Below are 23762 nucleotides of genomic sequence, written 5' to 3'. Positions count from 1 at the left end.
AATTTTCAGATATGGGAATGAGTTACTGAACACATCTTTGTTTATATGGGAACGTGTTTTCTTGCTCAGTTTGACTCCTATATTTTTTATCTTAATGTGTGAACATTTGTTGAAGATTCTTTTGTCTTTCTTTTTGGTGTTGATATAACCTTTTTGCCTATTATTTTGCCTATGTTTTTACATTGGTGTGATGTCAGCCTCCAAATTTAATTATAAAACTAGAGTTAATGCTTTTTCAGATGCCATAATTTGTTATGCATTTTTTAAGAAAATAGTTATTCATGTTCTTGCAGATATAATATTCTACAAAAAAAAAAATGAAATTGTCAAGGGGTGGAAAGGATTAGTTGACGTGGGAAAGTAGTGGTGAGAAGGGTTTGAATTTTTGTTTTGTTTCAAAAGAAGATGGCTATGTGGACAAATTATATTTCTGTTCCTGTAAAATGAAAAAAAAAAATAATATTGCTGAAGCAATCCTGCTCCCACATTTCCATAATTCCTGGCCTACGGATTTAAAATTCTTGTATTGAATAGGCATTTAGAAAGTTTATAAAGCAGTAAGTGATCCAGGCAGGTTCAGTCTCTATGAAGTATGTGAATAAAGACCCTGGATTTGGAGTTAATGACGAGCCTCTTACTAGCCCTGTTCTTTCAAAAGGTTCGAATACCCGTGATAGGAGCTCACCTCCCCCAGGATACATTCCAGATGAGCTGCACCAGGTGGCCCGAAATGGGTCATTCACCAGTATCAACAGTGAGGGTGAATTCATTCCAGAAAGCATGGATCAGGTATGTGTGTGATTTATTGAAATTAAAGATTTTGTGAGTGAGATGGATTTACAATACTGCTATTTCAAGAAGAATATGGAATTATTAGACCAGGAAAAAAAGGGAACTAGAAAACATGATCTGTAAGTGAAGGTTAAAATAATTATATGTATTTAGTCTTGTAAAACCTATTTTTTTCTCTGTAATTCTGTTCAATTATTTAAATCTGTTGCTACAAAGAGAAAGATAGTGTTCTTCATTTTCTTGATAGATGAATGAAGTAGTGAAAGATACAAATTACAGGAAAGAGATGTCCATGTTGGAAAGCACAAAAACTTTTTTTTTTTTTTTTAGTAAGAAGGGTATGTAAGTAAGATTACCTCTGGAAATTGCAAAACTAATCAGAGGAGATTTTAAAGATGAGTTTGGATCTGTCTGAATTATTTGGATTCAGCTGATAGTGTTTTGGGGTAGAAGGATGATGATGATGGGCCTGCTATAAATAAGCTCTGAAATACTTTCTGATGTTATATTTTTGTGTGGTGATCACAAACGTGATATTTTGTTCTCCTCACCTGTGTTATCTGTGTGGGCTTACAAGCACATTTAGTATTTATAAAAATCCTGCTCTCTGAATATCTAAATTCCTCTTAAGAACATCAGGGAAAGATGGAGGAATGTAATGGTTTGCAGAATTAGCAGTGGAGAAAGAGTTATTTTTAAGGAGAGAAAAAATAATACTTTATACCCAAATCATTTCAAGTTCCTGTTGACGTTGGCATGGTATTCACAAATAGCAAGAGGCAGTGGTTTATGAGCTGAGTAAATGAGAGACAGATGATGGAATAAAAATAGAGGCAAAGAGATTGTGCAATGAATTGCACAATTTTCATGGTTGAGTCGGGAGTAGAGACTGAATCCCCTAACTTCCAGACTGGGGTACTATTCCTTATCACAGCCACGTGGTCACATCCAACCTGGGCCTGGGTTCATTCACTGAAAAGATTGCTTTTGGCCTGGACAAAGTCAGTTTTGACCACTGACTGGCTAGGCAGATGAGCTCAGAAGCCAAGGATGTCCTTTCACTCCAGAGTAGTTCAGAAACACGTAACCTGCCATGTAAGAGTTGCCATGTGAGCTGTCAGCAGAGTTTAAGTAAAAGAATTTTACTTTCACGGGAAGCCCGGTTAGTTCAACCTGAGCAGCCTCCAGGTTGGGATTTAGGTGTTGGGACCTCACACCCTCTCTTTGTTCCCTTACTCCTAAGTTGCCACATCACCTTTCCAAGTGTTGACCATGCTGCCTGTCTGTCACAGCCTGCCTCGCCAAAAGGAGGGGAATTTGGGAGTGGAGGGCTCTACCTTGCTCTTCTGATGAGCTATTTCAGCACTGTTGTTCATGCTCAGACCCACACTTCCCCTAGGGAAAAGATGGTGGGTTGGAGAGAAGTGGACCATGGTCTGCCAGTTGGAATACACGGTGTTAAATTATAGGGGTAATAGATCTGGCAGCAGATAGGGTTTTATTTCCCTTTCAGGACTCACTGCTCAGCATGATAGAAGAGGAATATAATCGTTGAACGTATGGTCAATTTAATCCTTCCCAATATAGAGTTCATTTTAAGTGTCTGAGTTTATAGACTACAAACTCACTTTCTCGGCGCTATTTCTTTAGTAAGTCCTTGATGGGTGCTTACAAAATTATATACCCAAGACCTTTAAGATACAGCACAGACCATAAAAATTGGAGGGGCAACTGCTTAATTTACAGCAGTAGACTGTCATCCAAATCGTAAGAAATAGCAGATGTCATGTAACATACCAATAAAGTTTTATTTCAGGAAGGAGCTCGTTTTGAGACAAGAGGTGAGCTTCTCATTATTTTTGAGAGGCAGGCTAGTAAAATGGACATTAGTATTATATTCAAGATTTAGATTCTGTTTCCACATCTTTTTAAAAATAAATGTGTAAAAATCTCAGATTGCTTTACTGCAAAAGAGAAGGAAGTAATATTTGCCAGTCATTACACTGAAGATTTAAGGGAGGTAGTGAGAGAAACAAAAATGAACACCAGCTGGTAGAAATAGCTGACTGTCAAGAGCATCCTTTTTACTTTTCTCTAGATTAGAATTTGAGCAACAAGGAAGTGTTGGTATCTGTTTTCGTTATGTGACAGATCTGTCCTAGATAGTCAGTTTTATGATTTCTCCACACTGATGCATGGAAGATTTCATGTAACATGCGAGTACGGATTACTACGATGTCAGAAGTGCTTTAGGAAGAAATCAGTTTCTGGTGTTTGGTGTTTCATTGTTTTGTGGTTTTGTTTTTTTTTTTTTTTTTGTAAACTCCAGTTTCAGATGAAAGTGTATTTTATATGAAACTGTATTTTATATTGGTTGAAAAGGAAGAATGTTTATAAATTGTGTTCCTCCATCTTTCTCCTTCCATTTGCTGTTCCCTTCCATTTGCTGTTCAGTTCTATTTATAATTTTGCATAACTTACTTGGAGTCCTAACCGAAGATAGATGTTTAGAAGCTTTTTACAGTGTTTTATTTCTGCAATTTTCCGTGAATTCTAGTTGGTGAAACTTAAATCACTTCAGAGACTGTACAAATTGCATTCATCACAATCAGTGTCATATTAGTTGTTTGTTTTTTTTTCCTTGATGGCAACAAAATCCACTTCTTTTTAACTGTCTAACCTTTTTCTCTCTTTGGAGACCTTATTCTGTTGAGGCAATTTCATGCAGGTATTGCTATAATATTAACAGTCAACAGTGCATACAGGAAGAGTGTAGCAGTATAGCTAGGTGCATGTGGACCATTGTTGAGGATTAAATACTTTAACCTTATTCTACCCATATGAAAGGAAAATGATGGAATCCTTTCAGGGAAAAATATGTAATGCAGGTTCAACTATGGCAGCCAACTTTTTCTCTGGTAATTTTATATATATATATATATATATATACACACATTCATAAATTTATTAGGAGTTGAAAAGCCAGAACCTTCAAGTATTTTTATAAAACCAGAACTTTAACTTGTTGCTCTGATATTTGCTTGTATTTTTAATAGATGCTGGATCCACTGTCTTTGAGCAGTCCTGAAAATTCTGGCTCAGGAAGCTGTCCCTCACTTGACAGCCCTCTGGATGGGTAAGGATTACTCGCATTCATTATTTATCTTTGTTAGATTGCTTAATGTATCAGTTGTAACATAAAAACTCTCCAGCAACAGCTATTACTGAACTTCTAGAAATTTCTCTCTATCCAAGACCTTTAAGATGCAGAACAGGCCATGAAAATTGGAGGCAACTGCTTAATTTACAGCATTAGACTGCATTGCTTCTAAAAGCTTATCAAAATATAATTGCTTACTAATACACAGGAAAAAAAAAGGTAGCTCTCTTTTCCTTTCTAAATTTACATTTGAAACCTAAATTTAGATTTTGGATTCTACTAAAATACACTAAATATTTAAACTACATTTTGCCCCTCTTGCACATATAAAGTATGTTCTTTAGCATTGAGCATCCCCATCAAATTTACACTTCTTAGGTACTGCTTTATGAATTTCCCTTTTTCCAAGGCTGAGGGTACCCAGCTCAAGAAAGGAGGTGGAACTGATTTAAGACTTAAACAGTCAATCCCCTCCTTTTCCTTGCAGTTACTGTCCAGTCTGTCCCTTTTTCCCATTGCAGACTTCCCACTTGTTTTACTTGGTTTAATCCTGTCAGTTAGTGAGAAGCAGCGTGTACGGTGGTGGGTCTGGAGCTCTCTTTTTATTGACCTGTCAGATGTATGTATTTTGAGAAGGTCACTGCCCACAGTTTCTCAGCTGCCAGGAAAGCCAAACTGTATGCACTTCTGTTTGGCTTCTGGTTGGTCAGACGAATAAAGTGGCGTCTTAAATAGTGCAGATGGGATTCTCGTTTACTTGGAATTACTACATTAGGAATGCTTCTAATTAAATGCTTTCATTAATAGCGAGATAAGAAGTTGGATATCATTGTTTATGGCAATCAAACAGAGCTATAGTATTCCATGGTACCTTTTCCTTTGAGAATGATTTGAGGACAGAAATGCATTTGGTCTTACAAATAACTCTTTGAATTAAATAATATTTCTTCATGCCACAAACAAAACAATAGACACAAAATGTGGGTAAATACGTATAAAGTTTAAAATAGCTAAATAGAATAGAAATTCAACAAATTTTTAGCTTTTTTATGGGGTAGGGACGACTGGAAGAAGGGGAAACAAGGCAATCTTAATTTGACTCTGTTTCTGCTTCCAAACTTTTTAATTGCTTTTTATTTACTAGTTTTGTCATCTCTGCTTAGTCTGTTTTCCTTTTTTATTTATTTTTTCACCCCACTTTCAAATGTTTCCTGGAAAGGCAAACATTTTGTGTCACCATTCAGCTTCTGTTACCTATTAGAGAAATTCTTACCGGAAAAAAGGAGGAGATTGTTTTGGTATGTTTTTAGAAATATACTGTATTAGGTTGCTCTGATCTGCAATCCCATCCATTCCTTTTGGTCACTAGGAGTTGCGTACCATCTGTAGGCAAGAAACAATGGGATCGTATAAGAACCAAAAAATCATTCATCATCCTCTAACTCAGTAAAATTAATACAGCAATCCTATGGCTTTCATGGAGAGAAGAGAAAATATTGTCAAGGCATTAAAAGCTTCTGCATTTCTTTTGTTAAATTTCATTAAGGATTTTGTAAGCTGCATAAGAGATTTTGCCAGTCTATAAACCTTTGTGTTTAGCCTTAAAAACGTCAAAACAGCAGTGCTCCTTTGTAGCTTTATCAGTGCTAATTCAGGTTTTTACTAATATCATTACTCACTGAAACAGTCTTTTGTTCCCTTACTACGTTAAGCTTAATAAGGAAGCTTTTCCATTGATACTGTATTATTGTTTATACCTAATCAATTTGATTTTTTTAACTGTATTCCACTTTTGTAAGCAGATACAGTGACTTGTGTAGCAATAAGCTTTCATCAGTCATAAAGAATTGTGACACAGTAAGATGAAGTGCTAAACCAGTAATTTTTAACTGCTGTATATTTTTACGCTTTCAGAGACAACTATCCCAAATCACGGATGCCAAGAGCACAGAGCTATCCAGATAATCATCAGGAATTCTCAGGTAGGCAAAATTGCTGGACAACAATAGCTTTCCAAAATACTTCCTCTTGCAAATAATAGGACTCAAAAGGGAAGTTCATGTTAAGAGGTATTATGTTACACAAACTTGTCATGGTAGTGGAAAACAACAACAAAATCCAACGTAAATATTCACAGTAAAAGATACAATGAAACTTAAGATCTTCTAAACATTTTCTTTAGTTATTGTGTGCAACTACAGGGTTGTAACATATCTGCCTCTGAAAAGAACAAAGGATGTGGTGGGTATGGGCACACAACAGTTGGTTAAACTGTTGACCACTTGCTCCCACCTTATGTGTTTATCTTTAACCAATTATGTATTTGTGAAAGAACTTTGCCTTTATAGTATGAATACTTTGTAGACTATAAAGGATTTATTCACTGTGTTTTAGTAATTCAAGCTGTGTTGACTGATTTACCAGACTTTTGTATTTACGTATTTTTAAATTTTATTATTTATAGTAGTTTCTGCTGCTTTTCCAGCTGAACTATAGTTTCTCAGAATTTCTCTAGAAAAAATAAACAATAACTAGGCATGCTGCAGTCCACTGATACTGTTTTAAGCAAGAGATTACAAACAACTTGAGTTACATTCTTGAAATCCTTTGGAATTTCAGGCTGGATGTCCTTTTAGTTCTAATGATTTGTTAGTAGTTTGGGGATTTTCTTCTATAGTATTTTTTGCTTTGAGGCTTCAACTTGAAATATATCCTCTGATATGTTCCTCTGAGTTTAAAATTATAATACCAAACTGATTAATGTGCCTTTGTATTTTTCATTTTGAAATTTATCTTTTTATTTTCTAGTAGAATATGATATTCCAATATTTGAGAAGTTTGGAAAGGGGGGGACTTATCCCCGAAGATACCATATTTCGTATCATCAACAAGATTACAATGATGGTAAGTGTAAATACTGCCAGCGTTCAACTTAATTAACCTGTTTTTCTGTTCTTAAAAACTAAAGAAGAAAATTCAGATAGTAAAATCTTACTAAAACAAAGTATTGAAGAAATGGAGAATTTAACTTCTTTCCTCAAACTTGCTTGATAAACTTCTAATGATTTCTAGAGCTGCTGAGTAGTCTCACCTCTGATAAAGTTACAGATTACAGAATTCATGACTCATATGAACAGACCAAAGATAGAATTTTTTGTATATCTTCCACAAATCACCCAGTGTATGCCTTTGTGACCCTTTCCTATCCAAAGTTAGTCATTTCTTGTTTTGCTCAAAAAAACCCCACCCACAAACACCACATTCTAAATGGAATTACTGTTAACGGGTTCTCCAATTAAGAGAAAATAAAATTGCAGAGCAGACAATTTGACAGAGAATTAAAAATCAACTGTTGGAATAAATTGCTGGAATGCAAGACTGTTGTTTATTGAAGTGGCCAAAACCCACATTTGGATAGTAATGACATTCAATTAAATTCAGCACACCTTGAATTTCAAAAATTTCAAAATTTGTAGTCTGGAATGACTACAGCAATAAACAGAATTCTGCTGTGGAAATCACAGAAATACCAAACTGAAACAAGGCAACTTTGGTCCAGTCCCTTCTTCTGAGGCAAGATTAAATCAACTGATATCTGTCACGCTGAATCTTAAACTCTGAAGTGACTCTAAGAGAAGAGATACTCCATGGCTTTAGATAGCTCTCTATATAATCTGCTTATCACTTACCTTCCTCTGTCTCCTAAATCATTTTTCCTGCATGTGAAATAAGTAACTAGTTAGTCCATTTTAACACAGTGGAAAAAATAATCACTGCCCGTATGTAAAGTTATGTCACACAACCATCTGTTTGGTTTCTTCTTAGCTTTCTTCTTTCAAACCTTTCCTCGAGCATTTTTGAAAGGCCCTTATTTTTTTTGTTCTGGTCTCTTCCTCTATAGTCTTGTAGTGGCCAAAACTGAATAGAGTACTCTAGCTGAGGCTTTTCTAGTGGCTGCTTTATGTATAACAGGGTGTAACCGTGCCTTTGTATGCAACAGTCCTGTTAATGCATTCCAGAATGGCACTTTATTTTTCCTTCAGAGTCACCATACTGACTACTGTTTGGTCTGTGGTCTATTACAGTTCTAATGTCCTTTTCTTATGTTACTGTTAGTCAGCCAATTATTTTTCACTTTGTGGTTTTTGAAATTGATTTCTCTTTAAGTATATATGTTTGCTTCCTTACTGAATTTCTTCTTGTTGATTTGTGAATCATCTCCAATTTACCAACATCCCTGCGAATTTGATCTTTAAAAGTACTTCAAGCCACTCTTGATGTCACTTGCAGTATTTCAGTGTACTCTGTTCCATCATATATATTAATCTATCTCGTCAGTTAAAAACAGTGTAAGGAGGTGAACTGAAGGTAAACTGCTGTACGTGTCCACTCTAAGTTATTCTCTTTTGGGTGAGACATCGCTGGTAACTGTTCAGAGTCTGTCTTGGGCATCCACTTCACCAGAAGTTGGTCTATGCAACAGTTCATTAATTGGCTTATGAGAATGTCCTTATGAAATGGGTGAATTGGGTAAGATACATGTGAAAAATCAATTTGGGCTGTTTTCTCACCCTATTATTTTCTCAGTAGTTTATAAAACTGCTTAATAGTTTTTTTTTCCCATATTTATCTTAGAATTGAAATTGATCTGACTCATGTATAAATCTGAGTCCACTTTTTCAAAGATGTTTCATCTGCCTTCAGTCCCTTGGAAACTCCCTCTCCAGCATAAGACTTAGCTGAAGGAATGTCTGATTCATTATTTATCTGAGTTCCCTAGGAAGAAACTTCGTCAAACCATGCAGACCTAAAAATGTTCGTTACCTAAATATATTGACATTGTGTTAAGCATCTGGTTGTAATTGACCTTTTTGAATATCAATGTCATTTTTTTTATTTTAATGCTGTCACTATCTATGAATCATGGAATGTTTGGGATGTTTATTTGTGGTGTTCCCTCTGATTACAAATGTAGATCTTTCTCTACTTTTGATTCTTATTTTTGTAAAAGGGTGAATATGTTAGCCTGGGCATCATTGGAACATAAACATCTCTCTCTTTCTCTTGTTTTTATTAGAAGTTTATTCTTTGCATCTTAACAAAGCAATACAAATGGAGGTAGGGCACTTTCCTTCCTGCCTTCACAGCCCCCCAGGTTTCTGAAGCATGCCAGTTAAACTTCAGAACAGTTCTAAAAACTGTCACTTGTATGCTGCTCCCAGTTTCATACACTTTAATTTAACTGTTCTGCCTAATCCCTACATTCACCTTTGACGAATATTTGTTTTTGTCTAGTCTGGAAGTTAGACTAGTAAATTCTATAATCATTGCATATATCATATGGCGTAGAGAACTTGAACTACATTATATGGAATCCACAAAGTATTTGCATACATAAATCACACAGGAATATATTTTTGCAGTATAGCATGTTTTTTTTCTGTATAACTCTGAAGGTCGTAAAACTTTTCCAAGAGCCAGAAGGACTCAGGGGAACAGCTTCCGATCACCGGTTAGTTTCAGTCCCACCGATCACTCGCTGAGCACCAGTAGTGGAAGCAGCGTCTTTACGCCAGAATATGAAGATAACAGAATGAGGAGAAGGGGAAGTGACATAGACAATCCTACCTTGTCAGTGATGGACATCAGCCCGCCAAGTCGCTGTAAGTTAAGGAATTTTGTGAACTCTACTCTACGCTCTTACCTTTCAAATATACCATGTCAAAACTAAGCATGTCATCAAAATAAACGTGATCAAGTAATGCTTTTCTCTCTAATAGAAAAAAAAATCAAATCTATAGGCTCTGTGTTTTTTTCATTGCTTACTGTGCCAACCTTCACGTAGATTTTGGCATGGAACATACAACTGTGATAACAAATCAGTGTAAAACTATTTTTGATGTGTTAGATTTTTGAGGACCTGAGAAGGGTCACATAGATTACAATTACTATTTATTTTTCCTGATGTAGGTCAGCTTTTCTTAATTGGTACTGTTTTATATTTGTGGTGGAACAAATATACTCTGTGATGACTGCAGTAGTTGATAGATTTTAATTACACTTTGATTAAAAAAAAGTTACTAAGTTTGTGTAATACGCTTTGTCTGTTTTTCAGATTCGATGTTACTAACTGTTCTAAGTATATATATTTCTAGAAGAAATTATTTTTTTGTGAATAAATGTAGAGTACCTTATATTTTCCATTTTATAGAAAGCTTTATTGTCTTTGTAACTTATATGGGGAAGTTCAGGACACACTGTCTTTGTTATTGAAAAACATATAATTTTTTTAAAGACTATGTATTCGAGTTGTGGTGTGTGTTTGTTTTTTTTCAATCAGCTGAATAACAAACTCACCTGAATACCAGAACTATACTTATTTTTTTCAGCTCCACGAGCTCCAACTAACTGGAGACTTGGTAAACTGCTGGGTCAGGGTGCATTTGGCAGAGTGTATCTGTGTTACGATGCTGATACCGGAAGAGAACTGGCTGTTAAACAAGTCCAGTTTGATCCTGATAGTCCAGAAACCAGCAAGGTAAGTGATACAGAAGAGACTTTGCTTCTTTCTACTTAAGTGCTGTGTTCTGTGCTAAACTGTTCCTTTGCTTGAACGGGATGATGTTTGAAAACACATCGTGTTTTAAAACATGTCTTTGTTAGGAATCCTGTGTTGCTAATACATCAAAGAATTTGGTTACCCGATTTTAATGTTATATCACACTTTAAAATTTTCAGACGTATATATCCTCATGCAGTGAACACACATAATTTAATTTGGTGCAGTCTTGGTCTCTAAAATTAAGCAATCCATTATAAATAATTACCTACTTCAGAGCACTGTATATTTGTACTAGTATAGGAATTAAAACACATTCCACATACAAACAGAAAATCTGCACTAATTTAAGTGCTCCTGAAATTAAATTCTAAGAGATTTTTTGTTTGGCTCAGAAGATTATATGAGATTTTTCTGTCCTTTTTTTTTCTTTTAAAAAATCTTTTCAGTTTTTAATTTAAATTATTAAATCTTTTGGCTTGAGTTGGGGGTGGGTCAGCTAAGCTTTGCGCATCAGGATTTTCTATTGCTATTGGCCATGTTTCTCTATGAAGAGCTAAACTTTCATTGACAGTTTATTCTCTCTAAAATTGATCTTGTCCTTCTAAAGTTATTGGACATTTAAGAAGAGTAACTACTTTGAAATAGCACCAGTCTTCCATTTCTTTTTTTCCCAGGTCACGTTTACTGCTTTTAGCAGGACGGAAAAATTATTACTGTTTTTCCTGCATTAGGACTGTTTTATGCTGTGGTGAGCAAGGCCAGCGAGCAGAGGGTGTAAGCATTGCTGTAGAATTGAGTGGCTACCAGTGATGCTTGCTGCTATTTGTGATGTGAGATCAAGGAGAAATGCCAAGAGTCATTTGTGTTGTTACGTTTTTAATCAAGTAGCAACACCAACTACTCTAGAAATACACAGCACAACTGACTTAGCTTCAGAAGTGTTACAGATAAAATATCGTAGTCTCACCAGTGGCAACAGTTTTGTGACCTTGCCTGCCATATTACTTTGTAATGTGTATCTTTCTATGTCCAAAATAGTTTTCCTTCTAACTTCAGAAGTATGAGGGTATCAGCAATAGTCTGTGATGGATAAGTCAGTTTTAATGAAAGGGTTCTGGGTGAAATCTGGAATAGAATGAAGTTTGACTTTGTTGCTTAGTAATGTTTTCAGCATCTTACTGTAGAGTCTTTCAAAATACCTTCTGTTTACAAAATTTTTGGTAGTTAGGTTAGTTCAGGAGAAAGCACCATATGTGTTAATGTATTTGTGTGTTGTTTTTCATGACTACAATATCAAGCAGTCCTCAGAGGCATTTTTAAAGTATAGTCTGTCAGGTGGCATTCTGGAAGAGTTGAGAAATAAGGCTAATTATTCCGGTAGAAAGACAGAACTTTAAAATAAATAAATAAATGGGAGTTTTGTGATATGTTGCATAAGGATCGGTGAGTTGATATACATCTTGGTATCTGTGCTCTGGAACAGATACAACTTCAAACAAAATAAGAAATACAATGAGATAATGGCAAACAATTTATAGAAAATGAATCTTTTTTTCGTTATTTCCCTCAAACTAATGGTGTTATTTTCTGATTAAAAAATGTGTCAACTTTATGTAACCTCCAAGAGCATTTTGCTACTTATTTTACATATCCTTTCAGAACAGCAGTACATACTGTTTGTTCTGCTTAAAAAAAATAAATAAAATCAAAATCCAGAATGTTATTTTAATATTACTGAATGGCCATGGTAAATCTTGTTTACTTCTTTCCTTGTAGGAAGTAAATGCACTTGAATGTGAGATTCAGCTCCTGAAAAATCTGCTGCACGAAAGAATTGTTCAGTATTACGGCTTCTTGAGAGACCCACCAGAAAGGACACTCTCTATATTCATGGAATATATGCCTGGGGTAAGCAAGAGAACCAGTCCAGTTCAACCATCATTTCTCCGTGATGTGATAAGCATGGCTTTTGCAGAAGTGCGCATAGATAGTAAAGATATGTTCAAGTTAAAACAATAGCCAAAGATGGGTACCAAAAGATGCTTGCAGCAGTCTCTCTCTCTCTTCTCTGTTTTTTCAGAATCGCTGTGGTTTGTACCATGCATTTGATTTTTGTATGAGAAGTGCCTAGCATTGTCTTTAAAAAAAAAAAAAATAGCATTATTCTTAAACTCCTGGATTTCCTTGAATTTTAATGTCTTTTTACTGTGCTCCACCTTGTGCTGTTGCATAGTCATCGTCTCAGCTATTCTCAATTATTCGGAAAAAAGGAAAGGTAGCTAAGATAGGTGTGGGAATAGGTGCAGACCGAAAATAATCTTGGTTCTTGTTTTTTGTTTGTTTTTGCATGGCACTTGAATGCATGAACATGCTGAACTGTTCTACTTTCACGGTTTTCGTAAAAATACATTCAGGTTAGAAAACTGTAGATTTTAATTTTCTCACCAAGTGGAGACAGAGCTAAATAAAATGTGCTCTTAAAAACATCTACATTTCTGAATAGTAACAGCATTGTACTTCGCTGTAAGACTCCACAGAAGAAAAGTGTGTGGTTTTATTTCAGGTGAGTTCTGGGCTTTGTTTTGGGGGGATTCTTCAATTCTTATGAGATTTGAAAGACAGTACCACAGGAGTAATCTGTGATTAACAGAGCCAGGTTATACAAAGACAGCTGCAAAACCATGAGATTTTAACTTAACGTTATTTTAAGCCAACATTTTAAGCACTGCCTTCCAGCTTGTGATGTTTTTCTTGACAACTTTTTTTTCCCCAAGTATAAACTAGCCCGTGTAAACACCATCTGCTTCATCCGACTTGAGTATCATCATTTAACCATCAAAAGAACTGAGAGTGGTGGTTGACTGCATATAGTGCTGTTCTCTTTTTCTGTACAGCATGCTGGCACTATTCAGCTACTTGATAGTCGTAAAGTTAATAGCTTAATATGTCAATACGTGATTTCTCTGTTCAACCTCTTCTGGGTAAAAGTATTTGTTCCTCTCAGTGGAGACAAAACTATGTTTGTACTTTAAAATGATCTACAAGGTCCTGAAATGTCTGCATTTCAGGCATAATCTTCGTTGAAGTTCAACAGTGGTAATATTAGGCCACTTGTGATCCTGGAAATGTTACAGTGTTTCATACTTCTTTGCCATAGGGTTCCATCAAAGACCAATTAAAATCATATGGAGCACTCACAGAGAATGTGACTCGTAAATATACACGACAGATTTTGGAAGGAGTTCACTATTTGCACAGTAATATGATTGTCCATCGAGATATTAAAGGTAAGAAGGAGGATAGTTCTGTGTACAGCTCAGCGCTCTTTACTATGAACTATTTACTTGCCTTTTCACTAAAATTTCATTAAATTTGAGTTATCAAAATACTGACTTGGTATCAATGTGATTGCTTTCCAGTGTTTATTCTTATCACTGTTGTAAAATGAGTCTGTTCTGGCAGACTTCTGAAAATGTTTCCCTTGTCTCCATCTGCAATGCATTCATAATAAATTTTGTTCTGGTTTTATTTTAGTGAAGTAGTTTGAATATATAGCAAAAGATCACGTAATTACAGATAGATGGGGTATGCAGAGGAAAGCAGCATAATTTGAAAATATTTTTACAGAGTTTTGTTTCTATTAATTACACAGAAATTACCCAGCACTTCACTGTTACAAGAAATGACTGGCAGAGCTGACTTGCCTGACCCAAATGACTCAGACTTATTCCACATTCACGCCAGGAAACTGCTATCTTTACTTGTTCAGACAGAGATAGGTAACTTGTAAGTGCTGCAAAAGCACATTATGAATATGTGGGAAGATGGTGAAGTGCAAAATAATGCGTGTGGAACAACACCGTTGTCTTCCCTAAAACACAGTTTTCCTGTTGCTTTGTATCAATAGTATTTTCCAAAAAATATTTGAATGTCAGTGACTTTTTTTGCATGCTTATGCAGATAAGTTCTGAGCTACTCTGTGACATAGTTTAAGATTTTGCTTTAATGCAGTGTAAAGATATTTGTAGCAGTGTGAAAATTTCCCATTTCATTTTGTCAGGAAGGCTTTACAGAGTGACTGAAATGTCCTGGAAAAGGCCTAGAGTGCAAAACAGCGGGAGCAACCGATTTTACTGAACCTCTGAGTAAAGTAATAGGAATGAAAAGAGAAATTCTCTGGAAGCTCTAGACCCCTAGAGCTGTCTTGCACTGCATCACCGAATCCAAGTTGCTTCCTTTTTAAAGAAAACAAAACAACACCAAAGTATTCTTTTCCTTCCAGGAGCAAATATTCTGCGAGATTCAGCAGGCAATGTGAAGCTGGGTGACTTTGGTGCCAGCAAACGACTCCAGACTATCTGTCTGTCTGGTACAGGAATGAAGTCTGTCACAGGAACTCCGTACTGGATGAGTCCAGAAGTTATCAGTGGAGAAGGGTACGGCAGAAAAGCAGACATCTGGTATGTTACTAAACTTCTCTACCAAAGTGCATGATTTCAGAACGGGCTCTCTATTATCCAGAGTTGGAGTGTTTTATTCTGGGGTTTAAGCTGAAGAAGGGGACAAGTGTGAGCACTGGCAGTCGTGTTTGGAGCGTGTAACGCTGACATCTGGGAACTGTTGGTTTGGCAGTTCCTGAGCCTGTTGATTTAGGGATCATAAGAGAATCCTGTGAACCAACCTTGCATGAAGTTAGGATTAACAGACTGTTGGTAAATCCTGCAGAGGTACTGGGTGAAAGCAACATGTAAAGCTCTGAAGCATCAGGAAAGTCAGTGTCCTGTAAATTAATACTTAGCCTAATTGAACTTTATCACTGAAATACCTCCAACGCAAAGCATTAAAATGAAATGCTGCTCCCTTAAAACATGAGCACATAGGAATGAATTAGCCAGATTTAAATGGGAGATTGGGCGTGGGGGGAGAGGTTGTTTTTTTTTGTAAGTTATTACATTTTTAAGAATTAAAAAGGGAAAGACAAATTTCCAAAATTAACATTTGAGATAGTGCAACACATTGCGTAGCGTAACGTAGCGCAGGCCCAATGGACAGATCCTTTTGGCCGTTACACTGTGTGCTCTGAACACAGAGGAATGGGTAGGCAGCAGGAGATGTGCAGTTACATGTTGTGTTTTAAAAGAATCCACTTTCTCTTCAACCAACAGCGATATTTTTAGTGTCAGGAAGATTCACTTGGCCTGCTTCAGATCACTTCATAATTGTTCTGCTGTATTTGAACGATAGAACAACTGGCATTTGACCCGTTGTTCGTTGCTGAAGTATTTGTACCAAGGTCAATGCTTGTTTTTTGACGGGGAAAGTTATGGTTAAAACTAAGAAGAAATACCGAAGTGAGGCTTCTGTCATTCAGTAAATCTTTACTGTGTAAAGAAATGAGCCTCTGTCTAACCGAATAACTTCTTGGAAATTGAGAAATTCATCCAACCTCTCCATTTGGCAATATCATACGTGTGTTGCTGGAAGAGACTGATACTGCAGGGCTTATGGAACAGACGTTTCCTGGACATTTGCATGTCCTTCTGCCTTCATAAATCATTTAAACATCAGCTTTGTATACAAAGATAGTTTAAGATCTTAAAACTTTGTTTCACAGTCTATTTTAGTATCCTTAGCGAAAGAGGAGGATGCTACTGAAGGATGGTTTTAAACTTTTTATCTTCCATGTTACATTTCTGTCCCACTAACAAGGGATAAGTTGTGCATTTCTAACGAGCTAGCAAAATGCACAGTGTACTCTGCCTTTCAAGCATTCCTGTTGCTTTGCATTTCCATTAGGACTTAATGAGCAAGAAAGCTTTCAAGTGCATTCAAACCCTGCAGGTGTCTGAAGAGCTGGAGCACCAGGCTTGCGTGGTGCTCTTGGCCTGTGTCAGCCTGCTGAGCGCTGAGACCTGAACCTGCAGGGCAGCAGGGTCGCGGCCCAGGCAGTGTTATCCAGAGAAATACCTGGGTATCTCTTCTCTGAGGTAGCAGCTCTGGGCCTGGTGAAGTAAGGACGTGAAGCTGCGGGTAGATTTGGGTTACCCTGAGACAGTGGATGGCTGTTTTCTGTTGCTGTGTAGAGTTAAGAGGACCCCATGTGCCCATGGTGTTTAGTAGCGACCTGATGTTTCTTGCATTCCCAGGAGAGCACAATTCTGTTGTAACCTGCTGTCTCATTTTGCCTCTGTTTCAGGAGCGTAGGTTGTACAGTGGTAGAAATGCTCACTGAGAAGCCCCCGTGGGCAGAATTCGAAGCTATGGCTGCCATCTTTAAGATTGCCACTCAGCCAACCAATCCCCAGTTACCACCTCATGTCTCAGACCATGCTCGGGATTTCTTGAAACGGATTTTTATCGAGGCCAAGTTGCGACCATTTGCAGATGAACTGCTAAGACACACGTTTGCACACTATCACTAACAGCCTGCCTCAACTCAGCTTGCATCTACTGCATTTATTTTCTATTTGACTGCACTTTTATTTTTTATCTTTTACAAAAAAAGGAGAAAAAAGACAAGAGAGAACACATTCTCTTGAATCTTTGTTTCACTTAGATTGTAAACAATCTGAATTTTGTATCTAAAATGAGAATCTTCCCTTCCCTGCTCCCACCAGGACTAGAACTTCTTGTTTCTATAATGTACTGATGTGGTTCGTGTAGATAAAGCACTTTAGTACATATTTGTCTTATTTAAAGGGGAAAAAAAAGACAAATGATTGGATAGTCAGGAACTGTGTGACTTTTTCTGACACCGCTGACAAACTCAGGGTGCAGGGAAAAATAGACATGCAGCTAGAGGACAAGAAGGTTACTTCTCTGTGATTGGTCTTTATATTATAGGTACTTGCAACAGAGAGTTCGAAGTTCTTATATTTTAACGTTTTAATCAGTTCTAGCATTTTGTAATTTAAGCTGGATCATGTGGGTTCTGAGAGTTAATTATAAAGCTGGAAGAACTTGGAACTCTTTGTACAAAAGCATGTCTAACTGGTACTTCTATGTGACCAAAAGAAAACAATAATAAAGAATTCAACAGTGATGTACTAGAGATTTTGGTGTAGAACTATCATATCTTTATAGGAAAAGAATTACAGGTAAACAGATGATGGACCCAGACTCCTAGGAACTACCATACTGTAAGGGGAAAATTTCTGCAATAGAAAAGAGGTAGCTGTTAGATGTAAATAACTGGGAGAATGTCTCCTGCTGTATCTGCCAAAGAGAATCCTCTGTTGCATAAGCTTGGAAGGAGACAATTAGCTTAGATAAGAAATAAGTGGTGTCAAGAGAGAGTTCTCTTCCACAATCCCACAAATGTTTTTGGGGAGGAGAGGAGTGACAAATCCTTCTGCAGTATGTATGTTACACGATTCGGAATGACCTGCAGGAAATAATGTCTACAAAGCTGTCGAGGGGCGCTAGGATGGAATGTACGTCAACATCAAGTGCCTGAATACTATAAAATTCTTCCCATTATGCACTATAAGCATTGCTTTAGTAACACAGTTCAGTCATCTAGGATGTATTGACAATTCTGAAAATAAAATTAAACTTCTTTTAACACTAGGAGTAAGTCACTGAGAAAGATAAGACTCCAGTTATACTTCCCATGAGGCAACAATGAACAAGGAGGCACAGCACAAAAGACAGTATGAAATACAGGCCAAAAGTGCAGAGCGCCAGCAACTGAATAACATGAGCGGGATTACTGCAGCCCGATAATCCAGTTGATCAGTGTTTTTTCAGATCTCCAACTGTCATAAAATGGACGTTAATCCACTTTTTCTGTTTCTCAAAGAGAATAATAAAAGAACAAAGGCAAAACTCTGAAATAGTCCTTCTCAGTAGAGAAGTCCAGGTACCGATCAGGTGTAGTTAAAAACCAAATTTCACACCAGAAAAGTCAAGCTCACATATTTTTGTAGAAGAACAAAACATAAATAATTTTAAGAAGGAATTTGGAAATAAATTATTGGACTAGAGAACTAAATTAATGCATGCTGTTTGGATAATTCATTGCTTGGTCTGTTTTATAAAAACAGAGCAGGCTGATGCTGTGAATCTTGTCCACTCTGACAAGACTCTACATTATTGTCCCCAGGCTCTGCTCTGTTTTGCATCTTTAGAGGACTACCAGAATTATGAAATACATGGAGACAGAGTAATAAATTTACCTATTCTCATGCTAATTAACTCATGAGATTTCTGAATTTATCCTGTTAACTTCCAAATTTTGTACAAGGGCATAAGCAGGAGTATGGATCTGTCCTAATCACTTTACCTGTAGTGGAGTAAGAATGAATTTCTGGCCACCTCTCCTGACACTGAGAGTGGTGGCCTCCAGTTTGTGAGCATCGTACACGGTTTATAATTTTCTCAGTCAGGGTACACAACTGTGCAAGGTTTTCTGAGCATGGGAAGGACAATCCTGACCAGGGAAAACTTCAAAGGCTGAAAGGAAAGTCTGCTTGTTCGGACTTTTTTTGGGGGGTGGGGGGTGGGTGGGGCTCTCTGTCACTAGATAAAAGCTATGAAAGCAGACTTTAAGAGGAATATGTGTGTGCTCTGCTGTAAAGGACCTTTGCTTTATAAGCAAAATGTAGTGACAGCAGGGGCGGGAGGGTTAATGTAGAGCCTAATAGTTTATGTAGCTAATTTAATGATCATATAATTGAAATGATTGATTTCAAGCAGATCAAGAAGGTACCAAAACCAAGGTGAACATGTATATAAAAATCAGTAGTGGACAGTGATACCTGAAAAGGAAATTTTGTATTACCAAAAAAGGACATTAAAGGGAAAATGTAACCAGGTTTATCTGTAGCATTCATAACATTTAAAGATACTATTCTAAAAAGAAACTGCACTCTCTGAAGCTTGAAAATTTTCAGAATCTAGTTTTCTAATACTGTGTCCTTTTTGTGAGACAGTGCTGGCTGATGTATATTGCAATACCACTTTCTTGTTGTAAATTTAATTACTGAATAATTGAGTTTGCTGCTTTTGTGCCTTTTCTAAAAACGGCATTCAGTCACGACAAGGGTAAGCATTTTGGAACCAGAAAAAAAGAATTTGCCAAATGTGTTTTCCTTATTTTCTTTGACATATCAGAAAGTTGCTGAAGTAAAGACAGCGCTTCTTAAATAAAGACAACTTTTGTCAGCTCGAGCAATGCCAGTAAACCATTATTAACTTGACCAGGATTAGGCCTTAGCTGTGTTGTTTTTTTTACTTTATGGAGGCTGACCTAAGCCACTTAGAATAAATTTAGATGATTACCAACATAAATGCTTTGAGCTAGAAGTAGTGACGAAACTAAATCAGACCTTTTACCAAAAGGTTAGCTAATACTTATCCCCTTGCATGTTGCACTTCAACGTTATTGTGTTGGGGTAATGTAGTAAAACAATTTCTATTAAATAATGTAATGCCTCTGTGTACAGTGTCTGTACAACACTTTGTTGACCACTGGCATGATAATGGACAAACCTTAGCTCTAAAATTCCAGAGGGTACATGGAATTGCATGCTTGAAACTCCATTGGAGAAGGTTTGCTGAGACAAGATCTCTTCTCAGCTCACAAATTCTGGTATCTTACTAGCAAAGACACCAACATTTTAGAATCATCAGTTGTTCTTCGTTGTTGAATCCAATTACCAAAAAATGCCCAGGAAAACAGCGCTGTTGCAAGGATATGTTTTGCTTTTCTGTAAATGCCCCGATGGAGCTATGCTCCCCAAAAGTAAGAATCAAGGTTCACCGTATGTGTATTTACAAAGGACTTAGTTATCTGCTAATTAATTTTATGTTGTCTGTTTTACATAATAAGTAACAAAAATTAAGCCATTTCTGTAATGTACTTTTAATGGTGGGACTCTGTCCTGTTAAACCAAAGTTGTGTTAGAGCAAGTTTTATTTTTTGTTTAGGTGATAGAAATATCCATGCAAGAACTTAAAAGTATGGATCTATTAACATAGTTCAATTTACATCAACTTCTTGACAGTTTAAATTTAGTCTTAAATTTTTAACCAAATTTGCAATTCCGATTGCGGCCCAACAGTCCTTTATAACAAAATGAAAAGTTATTCATTTGTGTTGTGTTTTTTTTCTTTTTTTTTTTTCTTAGGTGGTGCCTTTTTATCAGTATGCCTTAATTTTGTTCCTCTTGAACACCGTATTGAAATGCTACGGCTGTCATACAATTCCATGTCACCAAATCAGGATTTTGAAGTGCCCAAACCAGAGTTCACATAACTGCATTGAAAAGTGTACTTTAGTTATAATCTGATGCAGACTTCTGAGAATCTTAAGAAGTGGTTTTTGGAGCACTTCCTGAGTGCTTCCTATGCTCACACAGGTTTCATATTTGCATTTTGGAGACTGCATACTGTTACACATACCCCCAAAAAAACTTGTTTCCATTCACAGAAATACAATTACAGCTGAGATTTAGCTTCTTAGCTCTGGGTACGAGACTCTGGGTTTCCTGTAGAGTTCTTAGCAGATGTGAAATTCTAGTTGGTATGTTAGTAAACATGGTACAGTAATAAAAGTTGTTTACTTTCAGTACACAGGAATATTACCTAAGCAAATCAACAGACTTCTTAGTGAAGCTGACATTGTTCCCATTAAATTCCTTCCTGTTTCTTTTTGGAAAATCCTAATCCTGCCGTTGTCTTGACTGAAAGCCTTCTTGCAGCACCTGTAGGTACAGCGCAGTATAGCAAGCCATTCTTTCAGGCGACATAGAGCAAACTGTAACTGCAGCTTCAGAGACTCGAGCAAATTGGTCAGATCTAGTTATTTATAGTTAATTTCTTTTTAATCTTGAAAATCTGTCACGCATATAGAAAAGCATAATTTGTGTGCTTGAATGTAAGTCTGTATGGTGTTTCTGGAAAAGCAAAAGTATTACTACCGGTATCATTTCTTGCTGGTAACTTGCTGTCTTGTGTTAATGACAAGCCTGCAGTGTAAAACCACATAGAATTACCAAAGCTTTTCTATTCCCATATACGTATAGCCAAAAGCGATGTTTCATGGATTAGTACTGTTACTTTTAGATACACATACTTATATATCCACCAGTAAGCTTATTGCTAACTGAGTAAAGCAGGTACTAGTAGATAGACACCTCCCATATTTAAAATATTTGGGTGTTTATATTTGCTGTTTTGATGTGCAACATTCATGACAGCATTAAAAGGAAGTTTGTTTTTTTTTTTAACTCCTTTTAACTTAATCTTATTTTTGTTATTCTAAAAATAAGGCATAAGCTTGGTAACTGAACCTGGTGACTTTTTGTAGCCAGGCTTGATCTTTGGGACATTTGAGGAACGCCATAAAGATAAGTAGATTTGTGACCTGAATTGCTCTGTGTACCATAGTAAGAACTTTTCAAAGCTGCTGGGAAGGAGTCCACTTTACACCAGAGCCAGATGTCACCCACAGCTACCTGAGTGTATGCTGCCTTCAGGAGGAGCCACAAACCCACGCCAGAGGGGGCAGAACTGCTACCAGCCTGGTTGCTAAATCACTACTTTTAATCAGAATACAAAGGAACTCTTTTCATTCCAGACCCTCAGTTTATTTTTCTAATTGGCATAACCTAAACACTGGTTAGGTGGTGGCCACAGAAAGCTCCCCATTAGAGCTGGAGCTGACGCGGTGCAGCTTTAGTGCCCGGCCCCGTGCCATGAAGCAGGGTGCAGCAGCTGGGGGCCTGCTGGGGCAGCTCTGCGAGACCCCCTGCCCCGAGCAGGGGGCACGGCCCCATCTGCACCACGCACAGCAACTGCCTGGCTTTTCTAGCAATAGCTATGTACCTGTACTTGAGGGGTAGGATGGATGGAGAAAGTAAAATTTCTCATCCCTCAAAGAAACAATGTGAGCAGTCTCACTTTGGTTAGGTCTTAGGTTTTCAAAAACTTACTTTAAAGGGAGAGGAACTGGATTAAAATACATTAAATTTGTATCTCGGGGTTCAGTCCTTATTTTGAGTCCACTGATGAGGATTGGAGGTCAGGGTCTTCTGTCGAGAGATACAAGAAAAAAAAAAAAAACACTTTAACTCCACAGTGGATATTCCCAGGAAATATTTCAGAGGTTGTTCGTGTCTCTTACTCCAATAATAGCTGATCCTTTTCCCCAGTGGTTATTTAACATGGGTTTAAAAACAAGGGTGTGTTGTCTTTTTTGATGAACAGGCATTGTCTTGCCAGTTCCCTAGTGTTTGTTTCTCATTAATAGCAGTGTAAAGGTGGTGTCACCCCCAAATCTTAACGGTTTATCAAAGCCTAGCGTCTGTCATCTCAGACCTCACAGGAGTCGTATAAAGGAATATCACTGTATATACGTGGAGGAGACTTAGGTAAATCAGAACGTAGGCTTTTAGATTTCATGAAGCTATGAATACAAATTTGTAAATCTTCTCTTGACCTAATGTACATTTTTATGTAGCCATTAAATTCTCTATTTAATCTATCAGTTTCTCACTGTAAATGTTTTTACTCTCAGTTGAATGCTGGGCACAGTTTGTAATGTATGTACACAAAGGTGTTTTTTTCTATCAACGTTGACTTTTTTGCACATTTTTGGAAATATTTAATTTGTACACTGATTTAATACTCTGACCAATTGTTGATGGGTGTATGAGAATCACGTGTGTGTGCAATGTACTACTGTCTGGATGTATGGTTTTTTATTACTTTTGAGATGTTGCTATCAGTAACTGCACTGCTGTTGCTGCTTTACATGGAATTATCTTGTGTATAAAAAAAAGAAAAAAAAAATTAAAAACTAGCCTATGGTTATCTTGGTCGAGGAACTCAGGAGCCGAGCGTCGCTTACCAGTTCCCTCTGTGTCTGCGGTGACTGTGTGTGTATATATCCCAGTAATCTTATTCCACAATTTCATTTCTACATTTTTATGAACTTGTTTTTTAAGGGTACTATGTTTAGTTAGAATAATTAAATATATAAAAGCTTTGAGAGATAATTTACTAGATGAATATATTTTCAGCTGGCTGATGTTCAGAATATTTTTTTAATTTTTTGTTTTTAACCATTCAAAATGTATTTGTATTTCCAGAATCAGACACGAATTGTACTTAGAAATATATTAAAACACTGTAGGGACAGCCGTCTGCCTAAGAGTGTTGTATTGATGTTAAAAGAAAAAAGAAATCAACTTCCCCCCCCCCCCCCCCCCCCCCCCCCGCCGGTCCCCTCAGCCATGGCGGCGC

At 36.8% G+C, this 23762-nt stretch overlaps 1 protein-coding gene across 5 annotated transcripts in view; it reads left to right on the top strand.

Annotated features, from left to right (window-relative positions):
* MAP3K2 (mitogen-activated protein kinase kinase kinase 2) overlaps window positions 1-23663 on the top strand; it is a 51014-nt gene extending 27351 nt beyond the window's left edge. For 4 of the 5 annotated variants that reach the window (XM_035332438.1, XM_035332439.1, XM_035332440.1 and 1 more), the window contains 10 exons: window positions 659-789; window positions 3849-3928; window positions 5867-5934; window positions 6761-6856; window positions 9409-9615; window positions 10342-10490; window positions 12291-12422; window positions 13672-13801; window positions 14797-14974; window positions 16711-23663. In XM_035332438.1, the coding sequence (XP_035188329.1) occupies window positions 659-789; window positions 3849-3928; window positions 5867-5934; window positions 6761-6856; window positions 9409-9615; window positions 10342-10490; window positions 12291-12422; window positions 13672-13801; window positions 14797-14974; window positions 16711-16936 (1397 nt within the window). In that variant the 3' untranslated portion in view covers window positions 16937-23663. The remainder of the gene's footprint in view (window positions 1-658; window positions 790-3848; window positions 3929-5866; window positions 5935-6760; window positions 6857-9408; window positions 9616-10341; window positions 10491-12290; window positions 12423-13671; window positions 13802-14796; window positions 14975-16710) is intronic. The other variant, XM_035332441.1, reaches the window with a different exon arrangement.
* The last annotated feature ends 99 nt before the right edge of the window (window positions 23664-23762 follow it).

This window comes from Oxyura jamaicensis, chromosome 7 (assembly GCF_011077185.1).
Source record: "Oxyura jamaicensis isolate SHBP4307 breed ruddy duck chromosome 7, BPBGC_Ojam_1.0, whole genome shotgun sequence".
Lineage (NCBI taxonomy): Eukaryota > Metazoa > Chordata > Aves > Anseriformes > Anatidae > Oxyura > Oxyura jamaicensis.
This window is presented reverse-complemented; position numbering and strand designations above follow the sequence as displayed.